The sequence below is a fragment of the Podarcis tiliguerta genome (genome assembly GCF_965153285.1).
Source record: "Podarcis tiliguerta genome assembly, chromosome: 9".
Lineage (NCBI taxonomy): Eukaryota > Metazoa > Chordata > Lepidosauria > Squamata > Lacertidae > Podarcis > Podarcis tiliguerta.
The window spans coordinates 51,912,394-51,928,085 of record NC_139542.1 but is presented as its reverse complement, the minus strand read 5'-3'; the positions used below and the strand labels follow the sequence as shown (position 1 = coordinate 51,928,085).

The following is a 15,692-nucleotide window of genomic DNA, read 5'->3' as shown; positions in this document are numbered from 1 at the left end:
AAACAAAGACAAGTTTTACTGTTGTGTTTTCTGACTGATGTATGGAAAAGCACATAAATCTGACATCTGGAGAGTTTGTAAATCCATTTTTAACTTACCAAACGTGGTCTTTTCCTACCCTGGGAGAAGAGGGGAGTTTTGGAACTCACAAGGTCATATTTTTAAATCTCTGCTGGCATTCTCACCAAAGAGCACTTGTCCCAAACCTGGACCTTGGCATCCAGGAATTCTCCTTTTATACCTATTTTTTTTCTTACCACCAACACTACTTCCATTTGAAAACACTGCAAAGCCTTACCCATTAGTGGCCAATCCTGAGCTAATTTTCCTTTATTTCACTGAGGTTAGAACAGTATCTGTGTGTGGCATGGGACTGCAGCCACTTAAACCTCTGACATTTATGACTTTTATCTAAAAATGTTTCACTAGCCTCTGACATTTTGGGAGCTGAAAATGGATATATATTTGTTGGAGAGTTTGTTTTATTGATGTGTTGAACAAGAGTGCCATCTAGTGGGAAATGTTATTTCTCTCCCCCCCTTTCCCCCCAATTAATTTTTATTAGCTTTCCTAATTTTAAATTAACAACAAATTAATACAGATCTAACAGAAATTTAAAAATTGACTTTCTGCCCCTCTTCAAAATGCTTCCATTCCCTCCCTCTTTCACTGCTTACAGTAAAATACCTTTTCTTAATTTCTAATACTTTCCCATCAATTCCAATTTCCATCAGCTGTGCATGTTTAATTCCTGTTTAGACATCCACTTGACTATTTCCCCAATTAATCAAACAGAATTATTTTCCTTTATCAATCTGTATCTCACAATTTTAAATCATATTTCCTCCAATACAACTTAATCTTCAACAAATGATGCATTCTCACAAATCAAGTACATGTCTATTCATCCCTAACTGTTCATAATTTATTTCAATATTGACCCACTACATATTTGAAAACTTTTATTGCAGTATCGTTTGATTATAAAACATTGTACAGCCACCTTATCTACAAGATAGTTCATGAAACACGGTACAATGTAAACATACAGCATCAGCACTGTATTCAAATGATGTATGGTAAGATATTTGCTACAAAATATTGGTTTTCCAGTGGACTTCATATATGAACACAAATTAAGAAAAAAAATTTCTGCAGTTAAACAGCAATTCAAAATATACGACATATAAAAAGATCACCAAAAAATGCAAATAGACAAACAAGATTATTTCTGACTTTACAGCAATATGGTTCTGAAAGATATTGAAAAGTCTTCTAAAATATGACTGATGTGATGGCATCTTCAGATCAGTAGGTCCAAAATAATGGATGTCTATTATTAAGTGTATGTATAATTTTCCTAACAGCTGGGAAACTACACTGCCAGACTGAGAGTTGGTGACTTGCCCATGGTCACCCAAAGATCTTCATGGCTGTTCCAGGTTTTTAAAAATACAGGCATGATCTCTGGGTTGACACTTAGCCATTTTACTACAGTGGTACCTTGGTTCTCAAATGCCTTGGTTCTCAAACGCTTTGGTTCTCAAACTCTGAAAACCCAGAAGTGTTCCTGTTTTCGAATGTTTTTGGGAAGCTAAACATCTGATGCGGCTGTCGACTATTGTTTCCAGGGCACCTGCACCAATTAGAAGCTGTGCCTTGGTTTTTGAACATTTCAGAAGTCAAATGGACTTCCGGAACTGATTAAGTTTGGCGCTTTTGTTTTCGCTATTTATTTTGTGTTTTTGTTTTTGAGGCTTTTTCGATTAATGTGTGTTTGTTACTGTGTGGAACCCAGTTCAGCTAGAATACTGTCTTATTTATTTTATAGTACAGTACATTGATTATTGCTTTCATTTTATGGATCAATGGTCTCATTAGATAGTAAAATTCATGTTAAATTGCTGTTTTAGGGGTTGCTTTTAAAAGTCAGGAACAGATTAATTCATTTTGCATTACTTTCTATGGGAAAGTGTGCCTTGGTTTTGGAACACTTTGGTTTTGGAACGTACTTCCAGAAGGATTAAGTTTGAGAACCAAAGTACCACTGTACATGACCCCATCCTTCATTTCAAACCTAGATCTCTGACAAGGCCACTCCATACATTAGTACCACAGAGACCTGGGAGCCACTTTCCTATGGCTTCTTTCCATGCTTCTTTGGTAACATCCTAATAAGGAGCTGTGCTCAGGGAGAGCAATAGTCACATGCAAATGTTGCCTGTTCCAAACAGTTGGTGAAGTTTGCATGGGAAGGAAGCACATTCACCACAAGTTGCCTACCAAAAAGCACAATGGAGTGAATAAGGGGACCTAACGTCATACTCCTTATTGTGGGAATGGCCCCAAAACAGAGCATATTCAGATCAGCACTGAACATTCATTTTATGCATTGGTAATGAGAATTTCTACATAACTGGTGGGGTAATGGCCACCTGGAAGGAACCAGGAATGTAAAATCTGAATGGGTCCTCATTTAATCCAGGATAGGTGAAAAGTTGCTTCAAATACACACCCACACCCCAGTTTTAAAAGCTCTAATGTACTGCGTCTATTTAATCTTTCATTTTTTATATACCTTTCCATGACATATCACACACAAAATCATTGGTATGCATGAGGAGCAAATTTACGTCACTTGCATTCTCCATAAGCTTGTGCAGAGCATAAATCTGCTCTGAGTGTAGCTCAATGTAACAGCATTATCACCGATCACAAATAACACTGTGTTGGAAAATCACATAGCATTAGCAATGCTTATCATATTCATTTCCACTGCCTAATGATTATTTTAGTAAACATTTTGAACCGGTGTCAGGTGCAATGCCTTACTAACAGCTGGAACAGAATTTTGAATGGATGTCTCGGTATAATGTTTGGAATACCATCCTTCATGTATATGCTATTGAAATGTTTGTTAGATTTCCTTTAATCTAATCACCTGGATACATGATGAAAGATAGTATATTCTCTTTACAGAGCTCAGATATAAACATAATAAAAATTCACACTGCTATGCATTGGCCTTGGTATGTAGATAAGCTTCACTTCATACCAGGGTCAAGTTCAGGTAGAATGGGAAACAATATATATATATATATATATTTGCTACATGAAAAAACTGACAAATCTTGGGTCTGCATGCTTCCCCCCGCTCCCCCTTTTATATGCTACAGGAGAAGGCAGGAAGTTTTTACTTCAAGTGTTAAACAAACCACAGTTCCCTGACACATTTGAATTCGGAAACTGTGGCTTGCTTAGCCATGATTAGTGAGAACAGGACACTATGAAATCACCATTTGAGATCCTGGCTTGTTCTTACACCATACACTTCCCATCATCCCTGACCACTGGTCCTGTTAGCTAGGGATGATGGGAGTTGTAGTCAAAACAGCTAGAGGGCCGAGTTTGGGGATGCCTGCTTTAACTAAACCACGGTTTTCCACATTCAGGTGCAGAACAATGGTGAGCTTACAGGTAGGAGTGGGAGCTTTTGATTGCCTCCTTATGGTAATGAAAGAGGTCTGAACCAATCCAGTATCCTTTTTAAAGTGGGTTTTTGTGGGGGTGGGGAGTTTAGCCTCCCCCCCCCCAGCTTTTCTAATTTAAGTGTTAAAAATATGTGACTAAGGAAATAAGTGCTTTGAAACACATCTCAGGCATAGGCAAACTCGGCCCTCCAGATGTTTTGGGACTACAACTCCCATCATCCCTAGCTAACAGGACCAGTGGTCAGGGATGATAGGAATTATAGTCTCAAAACATCTGGAGGGCTGAGTTTGACTATGCCTGACATATATCATACAACATGATTGCAACTCTCTATTAAATTTATCTTGGTGTAAAATTTCAATGTTTACATTGCCATAATCAAGGGCGAGTGTTTCCTTATGCTTAAACTGGTTGCCGGTTCATTTCTTCAATGAGCTTTATTGGATGGATACCTTCAAAGGTCTGCCCAGATCATGTAAACCAGTGGTGGAACAGCAATTTCAGTTGGTCTACATGACTATCACTTATTTGAAGCAGGCAATGGGGAATTTGCAACATTGATGTAAACTTTGCAGTATTCAGCAAAATTACAAAGTACATTAAATTGGGAAGAAGGTAAAGTTGACTACATTCCCTATGGAAACCAGAGGACTAATTAATGCGACTAGATTATTCTTCCAGAGGGCAAAATAATTTCAGTGAAGAAAACCATGCAAAACTCATTCTGTTTTGTAGTAACAAAAGCAAATTCCACAATTTGCTCAAGCACCATGTCCGGAATCAGAAATAAGAGACTGGTCTCATTAGAATAATGTTCTGACCCATGTGGACCTTAGCTATATGTAAAAGAACAAGGACTCAAACAGTCATTGTGTTCCTTTTAGCCTTGGGTTATAGAAGAGCAAGAAACGCCCAATCTCTTGGAAGAAAAACACTGTTATCAGCACCAAATGTTACAACTGGACAACAGACCAGCCGGAATATAATCTTCAAAATACAAATGTTATTTTTTCTTTAATTTAAAAATCAAACACTTTAATCACATTTTATGCTTTTATGGCTGTGCTTTGTCCCAACAGCTTTTATTGGCATGAGCCAGCATTTCTACATCCCATTGATTTTTCTGGGACTTTAATGACCTTAACTTCACATCGAGCCCTAAATAAGCACCAAGTACTGTATCTCAAGTGGTAGCCTCAATGTATCATAGTGCTGGATACTTAACAGTCTTGTTAAGTGTATCATTGTGAGATAAAGATGATCTTGGCACTGCACTCCTTGTGACAGTAACTATTTTCCTGAAAGCGTTGCTAGAAGAGTGGTGTAAACAAGTTTTAAAAATCAAACAATTTTTTTAAAATGCCTATGCAAGTTTTAATCAGATTTGCTGCATTTATTCCCTTAAAAAACAACAACCCCAAAAAACAAAACCACCCATACTAATAATCACCAATCCCCCATTCAAAGCTGCTGTTCACATTATTTTAAGTGAGGTTTGAGGTACTCTCGGAACTGGAAGCGGCACCACAGAAGCAGATTGATCCAGATGTACAGAATCAAAAAAGCATATCCAGTTAACCTAAATTCCTATTGGAGAAAAATACATTATTTCAGTATGTAACTTTTTTTTGGGGGGGGGGTAAACTTCTGCAATTGAAGGACTTCAAGATAGGACTGTATCGGCAATCCAGACATACTTTGTGTAAGTTGATCCAATAATGCTCTCTCTTTGAGGGTGGCAGCTTGGCCAACAGGGCAAGCATGTCCACCCCAGAAATCCTGATGCACACACAAAAAGCCCTGCAGGCATAGAGCGATTAGCAGCAAACAGATTGTGTTGGGAGAGCCTTGTATCTGTTGGATTAAAAGCTCCCTTGCTTCCCCAACACATCTATGGAGTGTGATTGGACCCCAAGCACACATATTTCCCTCTCCCTCCACCCCATTGGTGTCAATCTGGCAGAAAACAGTAAAAAAAAACTGTTTCGGGGTGGAGAAAGTTACCCAACCCTAGCAGGCCTATGAATGTGTAGCTGGCTCTACATCTATGTACACGTGTGTGCATGAACACAAGCACTTTGGGTTAATCTGCGGTCAATCAAAGGGCTAGCAGTAGTAGTAATGGCAATGGAACTGGCTTTTATCTTAGAGGTTGAGCCAATTATATTGCCGTAAGTATTATATTAAGTGTTGTTTAGATCTATGCTGGATTGCGGCTTTGAGAAATCATTAGTCTCCAGAAAGGCAGCTCTAAAAGATACCACCAGAGATTTTGTATAATTACAACAAATATGAAGAAGGCGTCATGGTTTGGGACAATTTGGATGAAAGAATTCTATAAACAAAGACCAGAAGTCTGTCTACAACATTTTAAAAAAATGAAAATCCCATAAATGAAGACCAATGTGTTCTGGTTTTTTTTATATATGTATATATGTAAAAGAACACCCTGCAGATTGTTACATTATCTCTTTACTTGATTGCTCAAGCATTTCAAAGCCATGATCGTCTAAGTTCTGCACAGGCCCACTTACTTGGGCTCCCGCTCCTTAACGGGGAAGAGCTGCGGCTTCGGGATCGCTAAAAGACACACAAAACAGGAAAAATTAACATAGTCTTATTCCTCCCAACTCATTCTAAAAAGGCATTATGTTGTAGAAGCTAAATACAGCTAATACCACTGGGGAACTTAGACTCTTTTCTTATACTGCAGTGTGACTCCTTCCCACGTTTTGAAGGATAATCTGGGACCTGCTTGGTCACACTGAAAGAGGAGAAAATCTCTATACATCCTGCAGTTCTTTCCCAGATCAACATTACTCCAGTTAGCAGGAGGAACGATGTTGACATGGGAAGGAGGAACAGCATATGATCTTCCCAAGCAACCTAGGATCTCTCTCTCTACCCTAGTGCCACTGGAAAAGGAGCTGTCCTGACTGTCACATGGCCAGCGTTCCATGGAGGCCATTTTTGAATTGGGCAAGACTCAAAAATGGCACCCACTTACTGAAAATCTTGTGCAATTCTCCTTCACTTTATGATACGTGTAACAACCAATATTCCCCTTATATGGTACAAGCTTGCAGGCCAAAACCAGAATGGTGCTCCTGTACATGAAGCAGCCTTCAGGCATGGGTCTCATGGGGGAAACCTGAACGGTAAGTAAACATGCTAGTTTTCCCTGCTTTCCTTGCCTTCCCACAAAAGGAGACAAAAGGGGTGGGGAAGAGAGGCTTAGCTGTGCTCACTTTCCTGCCAAGCCTGCCATGGAAAAAGCAGAGGGAGGAACACAGATTAAATAAATAACAACTCCTATATACGTGCGAGAAATGGACCAGGTTAACATTATTTAAAATGAGAGGTAATCCAATTTACAAATTAAGGGGAACAATAAATCAGCTTGAATCCTGCTTAACTGGTTTGCTTTTGGGTTCCGTGCTAATGCGGCTTTATTACTTAAGAAGGTGGGATATCTACAAGCTCCACAAACCTGTATATAACTCATTTGCTCCTCCCTTTACTGAAGCAGGAAAACAACCCAGGAAGGTAAGCATAACTTCCTGTTATGTATAGATTAGGAACTATGGATAATGGCTTCCAAACAAACCAGGATATGAAGCCATGATTTAAAGAAGATGGCATGTGAATCCTGGATTGTTTGGAAGTCAATAACCATAGATCCCAGTTCACACGTAAGAAAAAATGATGGCTAATTGCAGCTTCCGAGTTAATTCCCCCACTTGTGGGAACAGAGAGGTAAAGAGGTTGTGGGCAGGTGCACAGAGATTGTACATATTCTGGTTTATTAAACCAGGATATGACTGGTTAAACCAGACCATAGATTAACGTTGCTGAAGAGTATCCATTTTTTATTCCTTCACATCGTGCCTTCATTGCCACAGACAAGAACACTCAGCCTGTTAACAGCAGTGATTGAGTCACAAGGATTTAGCAGTGCGCTATTTATACATATACTGTTAAAATTAAAATCAGAGAGTGCTGAGAAGCTCCCTATTTCATATGTGCATATAGTATGCACAACATCAATGGTAAATTACAGAATGGCAAATCCATTAGCCTAAACAGCCATGAGGTCGAAACACATGCTGTGAACACACCCAGTGTTTTTATTCATGGATTAATTCACAAATGCTGATCTTTTACTTATTTATCTTCTTACTTTTCTTACCCGCCCTTGACCATATGGTCCCAGAATAAGTTACAACACTATTACAATATTAAAATCAGTTAAAACAATTTGCAACTAGAAGAATAGGGTGGGTCCTAAAAATATCTCACAGGCTAAAAACCGCAGCATCTTCAGCATATGACAAAAGCTATACAATGATGGTTTCAGATGCCCTTCTGTGGGGAGAGAATTCCATAGCATAGGGGCTGCCACAGAGAATGCCCTCACCCAGGCCACCACCACCTGAATCTTTGAGGGCTGAACTACCAAAAGGACCCCTCTTCCAAATTAACACCTGAGAGGATATTTTAGTCTTAAGTCACTAATGAGAGCAGCTTGAATTGAACCTGGAAACAAACACTCCTAACCACTGAGAACACCTGTGCAATGTTGAATCCAGTAGGAATCCCAAGGTATGTTATCTGCTTCCTCCAGAAGAGTGAAACCCTGCCTGGAACAAGAAATCTCCCCATCCCTTGGACCTAAGAACTCAGAACTTTATTATCAGGATTCAGTTTCATTTCATTGGCCCACATCCAGCCCATGCAAGCCTCCCAGGTCCAGTCTAGCAACTGAACCACATTTCCTGATTTCAGGTGGAATGGAGAGACAGAGCTGGCCATCACTCACATATTGAGGAAACCTCACTCACAATGACAACCCCCATCTGTTTCAAACAGATGTTAAATGATGTGGGGATAAAGATGGAACCCCACAAGGCTACTCCCATGGCACCAAAAAATGGGCCTCCATAATTAATTTATAGAAACAGCCCCAGCTTTTGGATACAAACCACAGCTCCCAGAGGTGCTGTAGAAGGATACTGGGCCAAGGATATCGAAAGCCACAGAAAGATAAAGGAGAACATAAAGGACTGTATTCCCCTCTCTCTTTTCAGATACATGTCATCAGCCAGAATAAATAAGGCAGATTTGGTACTATGACCATGCCTGAAATTGGATTGAAATTGGTCTAGTTTCCTCCAAATATACCTGAAACTGAGTCACCACTGAGTCCAAAAAGATATTCTCATGCATTCACAGACAGATGATGAGGGATAGGCTTGTGCCCATCATGTATGGATTGGTAAACACATCTGTCTATACTTCCCTCCTTCACAAGTAAATCCCCAATCTTTTACCATGCTGAGCCTGCCCTCATCATTCAACGCTCAAATCACAAAGGGGCATAAGCGCCCCCCTCAGCCCCCTTTTTTCCTTTTTGCAATACCTCTCATTTACCACTGGCTTTGTTTTTATCTTGGATTATTACGTTGATCAGGCTATTCTACTTTACCAAATGTCGGGAGTGGCCTGCACTAGGAGAGAGGGGCCTCAAGCTACAGCTGCGGCTGCGGCTTCGGCTGCGGCTTCTGCTTCTACCCCTTTGAGACCACTGAAACAAAATATAGAATATGAGAAAAGGTATATTAAGCAAGCAGCAGTCACTGTGGTTACATTATGTGAGAGGAAGACTGCTCTCCGAAAGAAAAGGCTGGATTCGCATGACTCTAACGTGCTTCCCAGTTAAGGCCTCATGTGCGGGCAGAGGGCCTTCTCGGTAGTGGCACCCACCCTGTGGAATGTCCTCCCATCAGATGTCAAGGAAATAAACAACTATCTGACTTTTAGAAGACATCTGAAGGCAACCCTGTTTAGGAAAGTTTTTAATGTTTGATGCTTTATTGTATTTTTAATATTTTGTTGGGAGCTGCCTAGAGAGGCTGGGGAACTCAGCCAGATGGGCGTGGTATATACAAATTATTATTATTATATTCTTGGGAGTTGTCCCATACACAAGCCCCTTTGAAATCCCAGCTCCCTCTGAAAACGCCACTGGAACTACAGGTTGTGCAAAGCAGTAAAACAGCCTACATTGGTGGAAGGGGCTACTTCCTGATAACTGCTCCAAGCATATTCTCAGCTCAGTCATGAAAGAGACTGACTAATAAGAAACATATCAATGTCACTGTCATAATCCAAACCACTGTTGGTGTAATCCACAACATGCTGGGTTGATGGGTGCTGGGAGTTCAATTAACAGCTGGAGGGCCATAGGTTGCCCATATGTTACTGGGTAAGGTTCACAGTTATTGTATTAACTGACAAGTTGCAGGATATCTTTGAGACTACCTTATATCCCAGCCCAATCTCTCAGATCTTTGAGGGAGGCTCTGCTGATGGTCCCCCACAGCTTAGATGCATGGCTTGTAACTACTAGAAACAATGTGTTTGGTGCAGAGGCTCCAAGCCTGTGGAACTCTATCCCAACTGACATTAATCAGGCCCCCTCCTTGCTTTCTGTGGATGTTTTTTATGTGCACAACTAGAAATGCAAATGAAGGGACGCGGGTGGCGCTGTGGGGTAAACCACAAAGCCTAGGACTTGCTGATCAGAAGGTCGGCAGTTCGAATCCCCGGAACGGGGTGAGCGCCTGTTGCTCGGTCCCTGCTCCTGCCAACCTAGCAGTTCAAAAGCACGTCAAAGTGCATGTAGATAAATAGGTACTGCTCCGGCGGGAAGGTAAATGGTGTTTCCATGTGCTGCTCTGGTTCACCAGAAGTGGCTTAGTCATGCTGGCCATATGACCCGGAAACTGTATGCCGGCTTCCTCAGCCAATAAAGCGAGATGAGTGCCGCAACCCCAGAGTCGGTCACGACTGGACCTAATGGTTAGGGGTCCCTTTACCCTTACCTTTTAGAAATGCAAATATAGTGGTACCTTGGATCCTGAATGCCTTGGTACTCAGACGTTTTGGCTCCCAAACGCCGCAAACCCGGAAGTGAGTGCTCCGGTTTGCGAACATTCTTTGGAACCCGAACATCCAACGGGGCTTCCGATAGGCTGCAGGAGCTTCCTGCAGCCAATCAGAAGCTACGCTTTGGTTTCCAAATGTTTTGAAAGTCGAATGGGCTTCCGGAACGGATTCTGTTCGACTTCCAAGGTACGACTGTAACTAGGTGGTATATAAATGCCTCAAATGCCTTAAATAAATAAAGACATCTCCAACATAAATCAGCCAAACTTGGTGGGACAGATTAGCAAACAGAAACAGATCTCTGCTCATGGATTCGCCCTTCTGTCCACCACACAGAAGGGGGTCGCATAGGGGCAAGAATACTACTCATGGGAAGGAGCTGGTGCTCCAGAATACCAGCCAGTTTGTGAATTGCTTCATTCAGACATTTCTGAGACGGAATCTATGACCTGGACCCAAACTTTGCTTCTGTAAATAAAGCAAAGCTATGTTCACAGAGCAGGGCTTTTTTCAGCCTCCCTCTCCCCTCTGCAGCCCTGTGCCTTGCCCCAAATCTACTCCTGGAGTTAGGGGGCCTTTGGGAATGGCTTGGGATATGTCGCAGGGCCCTGTAGATGAAAGAGGAGTTGGCAGTAATCACCACCTTGTTACTGGGAAGCAACTTAGGATCCAAGTCTATGAGTTTAAATCTTAACCAGAGTAATGAAGAATACTGTATTTTTTGCTCTATAGGACGCACCTTTTCCCCTTCAAAAATGAAGGGGAAATGTGTGTGCGTCCTATGGAGTGAAGACACCATAGCCCCGCGACCCTCTCCTGGCTGGGTGACGCGCGGCTATGGCAGGAGCCTCTCCGCTGCGCCTTTCCACTGCTCCCGACCCCTCTCGCTCTCCAGGCTTCCAAGGTAGCCGCCTGAACGCACCTTAAACGGCACCTTGTTTTAGAGCGGGAAAACAAGAGGGGGAAAGTTCTCCCCCTCTCTGTGCAGCACCTCCTGCTGCTTCGCTGAAGGGGCGCTGGGCAGAGAGGGGGAGAATTTTTTTTTCTTGTTCTCCCCCCTCTAAAACAAAGTGCGTCCTATTGTCCGGAGCGTCCTATGGTGTGAAAAATACGGTACTTACCACAGCGCCTCTTCTTGTGACTGCCTCTCCTTTCACCAGGACAGTATCTTCCTCCATAAGAGCAGGCCATACATGATAGGCCACCAAGGGAGCTGTAAATTCAGAGTCGTAGCTGCGACGATATCTGGTGAGGTGCAAAGAGGTTTAGCTTACAACAGAGTTAGCAGTCCACACACTCCTCTTGCAGTTACTTTATTCCGTCTTCTTTCAAGTAATTCAGAACAAGGGCACATGGAGCTATCCCAATTAACTTTTTTTTAAAATCAGGTGAATACATAATAAAACAATAACACCCCCTCCCACAAACACATTTAAAAGGCCAATGTTAAATCAGCCAAAAGCCTGGTTATAAAGAAACGTTTTTTGCCTGGTACATAAGGATATGTAATTTTATTATTATTACTATTTATTGAATTTATATGCCACCCTATACCTAGAGGTCTCAGAGAGGTTCACAGAAAAGAGCTGACATTCTACAAACAGGGAGCCACTGCGGAAAAGGCCTGTCCCACTCTCATGTTGCTACCCTCCAGACCTCTTGCAGAGGAGACACATGAAGAAGGGCCTCAGATGATGATCTCAGGGTCTGGGTCAGTTTGTATGGAGAGAGGCAGTCCTTGAGACATTGTGGTCCAGAGCGGCAATGTACATACACAACGTGGCACAGGCCACATCTGATCATCTGCATACAAAGTGGCTAACAACAGAATGCACCTTGCCAAGTTTCTAATTACTTATTATAACTACAGTTGTACCTTGGAATTCAAACAGAATCCATTCCGGAAGTCCGTTCGACTTCCAAAATGTTCAGAAACCAAATTGTGGCTTCTCATTGGCTGCAGGAAACTCCTGCAGCCAATCGGAAGCCCCGTTGGACATTCGACTTCCAAAAATAGTTCGTAAACAGGAACACTCACTTCTGGGTTTGCAACGTTCAGGAGCCAAAATGTTCAGGAACTAAGCTGTTTGACTTCCAAGGTATGAATGTATTAAATAACATTCACAATAACCAGGCAAAGGGCCTTCTTAGTAGTGGTGCCCTCCCTGTGGATCGCCTTCCCTTCAGATGTCCAGGAGATAAAGAGCTGCACAACTTTTAGAAGACACCTGAAGGCAGCCCTGTCGCGGGAAGTTTTTAATGTCTGATGTTTTACTATGTTTTTATATATGCTGTAAGCCGCCCAGAGTGGCTAGGGAAACCCAACCAGATGGGTGGGATGTAAATAATAAAGTTGTTGTTGTTGTTGTTGTTGTTGTTGTTGTTGTTGTTAAAATTAGCTCTAATTCAGCATGTGCAAACAGAATTGGCATATGATTGGAGGCAGTTAAAGCTTTTGAATATACATTTGGAAACCACAAGAGGGGAGAGGTTGTTCCTGTGATCGAATCCTGTTTGGGGGTTTTCCATAGGGATCTGGCTGGCCACTGTGAGAACAGGATGTGCAAGTCGATGGGCCACTGGGCTGATCCAGCAGGCTCTTCTTCTATCCTTATGCGCTGCCGTGACTTTGGCATACTTTATTTTTCCACTGGAAATACAAGACCGCATACTTTCATTCCACTCACTTGTACTCGCTGAAAAGTTCTCCATCCGTACCAAAAGAAATGTCAAGTGGAGGGTCCAAAGTCTGCATTGAAAAGGCGACGCGACACAACTCGCGTATTAAGCCGCTGATCATGATAAAATCGGTTTCCGGTGGGAAGGAAATCTTAGGGTTGATATTCATTGCACGAATGACCTCCTGAAAGGAAAGGGACAGAAACGGTTCATTTTCTTCATTTAGGGAAGCTTTTAATGTTTAACTGGCATTTTAATATTCTGTTGGAAGCCGCCCAGAGTGGCTGGGGAAACCCAGCCAGATGGGCGGGGTATAAATAAATTATTATTAATAATAATTAATTGTTGTTGTTGTTGTTGTTGTTGTTATTATTATTATTTCTAGAAAATACACAAAACTGAACTGATGGAAATTTTTATAAGCGAGAGAGAATACAATTAATGTATCCAAAGTGTCAATTTCCCTACTCATGCAAGTTGTCATATGTACATGGTGTTCCCTGGTGGTTTCTTGGGAGCAGGGTGGCAGGAAGGTATCATCTACACATTTCTCAAGTTTCACTAACCTAAGCAGAGCATTGGTAGGATAGAATGTTTTGCATGAATGAATGAATGAAGCTTTATTTGCATCAGCCATTGGCCATAGCAATAAAACAACAATACGATATACAAAGAATAGAAATAAAAAGTCAATTATATAAAATACATTTTAGGGTTTTGATTCAATAGTCAAATAGTGGCTCTTATACTGATTGCTCCAGCTAAAAACCTTGCAACCTTTGCTGTCATCTGCTCATCTTGATCTGCCAAGAGAAAGGACACTGAGGCAGTGGCTGGGCGACCCAGAATGGACAATAAAAGAGAGGTGATAACCTCATTCCTTAAGTCTTTATAAAGAGTGCAAGCCAGAAGGACATGCGCCACCGATTCGGTACTCCACAGGGACATGTGTTTTTCGTGTGGAATCTGTTGGAATAGTTCCTCAAGTGCAGCCGAGGGCAATATGTTCAATCTTGCGAGAGTAAAAGCACGTCTATATTTTAGAATTGCTAGGTTATGCAGATAGGGTGCCAGAGAGTCGAAATGGGAAGGTGGAAAATAGTCATACCATGGGCAAAGGGATAGAATGTTCTCACAGACTTACGCAGACGCTGGCTTGAACATCATACAGATCTTCCTGGCGAACAATGTAATCCATGACCATGTCTTCAAGCGATTCAGACCCTGAGTAACTTAGGGACAGGGTCTTCCGAACACGCATTTTGAACTGCCTGAAGGCCATCTTTGCGGCACGGAAAGACTCCTGCAAATGATAAAATAGTTAGTTACATCTAAAAGCCCAAGAAAACAGAGGCCATTTGCCGTATTGGCCCAGATATAAGTCGCACCCGCAAATAAGCAGCACCTTTAAAATTGAAGGGGGTTCAAAAAGGAAAAAAAGACAGCACCTGGGCTGCTTCCTGGGGGCGGGGGGAGCAGCACTGCTTTGCTGGTGGCGTAAGGTTGCGAATATAAGCCACGTTTTAACTTTTCACGGTTGGAATTTGGAAAAAAATATGAGGTTTATATTCGAGCCAATACGGTAAATTTCCTGAATCCTAACTTCACAGGTAGAGTAAGTGCTCATCAATGTGATAATTCATCTTATAAAGTAACCCTGCTCCAGCTCCAAAGCTTGAATCTGGACATCCAATAATAGCGTTTGAGACCTTGCAACACAAAAAGTTATGCCACCATATCTTTCTGTTATGGCAACACAAATTTATAGCAAAACTAACGAAGTATTCTACCACTTCAAAGAAGAGGGAAGGAAGGAAGGAAGGAAGGAAGGAAGGAAGGAAGAAAGAAAGAAAGAAAGAAAGAAAGAAAGAAAGAAAGAAAGAAAGAAAGAAAACTGAACATGGTCAGGTAAGGAGATGAAATATATAAAAAAGCTGAAAGAAACTTGTACAAAAGAGGCAATTCAGCAATATTCCAAGACAAGGCATAAACAGGAGATCAAAAACACCTATAATCAAAACCAGCACCAGACAAAATCATATGTGGATGGAATTTGCCATCCGTGTGACTGTTGGGTTCTTAAATAAATAACAAAAAAACACCAGACAGTCACAAACTGAGTTGGGTCTGCTTCCCCTCTGAGAACCCAGAGTTGGTTGATCAATCTCTCTGATATGGCTGTAAAGAAAGCTTTTAAAATCCAGTTTGTAAGAGTGTATGTGGAAGCATTCTACCAGCCTTGAGCCACAATTCCACTCGGTTTTATCTTCAAATGTGATCCCATTCAGTCCTAAGCTCCTCTACACCAGTAGAAGTTTTTAAAATGAGACTGCTTGCCATATTAGAGGTTTACAATAACTTTCCATTTTAGCAGTGAGACCAGGCGCCAGAAACTCCAGCAATGAAAGTGAAGCTAATGAACTGACAGTGCAACCCTGTATATGTCTGCTCAGACCGCACCGAGTTAAACAGAGCTCACTCCCAGGTAAGTGTGTTTAGGATTGCCAGCTGATTGTTGTCGACTCCAGCTGATGTAAGGATAAGGTTTGTCTACTGCTAGGTTATGTGAGTGA

At 41.7% G+C, this 15,692-nt stretch overlaps 1 protein-coding gene across 13 annotated transcripts in view; it reads right to left on the bottom strand.

The window, feature by feature from the left end:
- Positions 1-3,104: 3,104 nt before the first annotated feature.
- SPATA18 (spermatogenesis associated 18) overlaps positions 3,105-15,692 on the bottom strand; it is a 23,374-nt gene continuing 10,786 nt past the window's right edge. For 3 of the 13 annotated variants that reach the window (XM_083458344.1, XM_083458347.1, XM_083458350.1), the window contains 5 exons: positions 14,264-14,422; positions 13,128-13,303; positions 11,562-11,685; positions 8,978-9,076; positions 5,949-6,072 (listed from right to left, as the gene is read on the bottom strand). In XM_083458344.1, the coding sequence (XP_083314470.1) occupies positions 5,986-6,072; positions 8,978-9,076; positions 11,562-11,685; positions 13,128-13,303; positions 14,264-14,422 (645 nt within the window). In that variant the 3' untranslated portion in view covers positions 5,949-5,985. Of the gene's footprint in view, positions 5,080-5,948; positions 6,073-8,977; positions 9,077-11,561; positions 11,686-13,127; positions 13,304-14,263; positions 14,423-15,692 lie in introns of those variants that run through there. The other 10 variants (XR_014515372.1, XR_014515375.1, XM_083458346.1 and 7 more) reach the window with 7 other exon arrangements.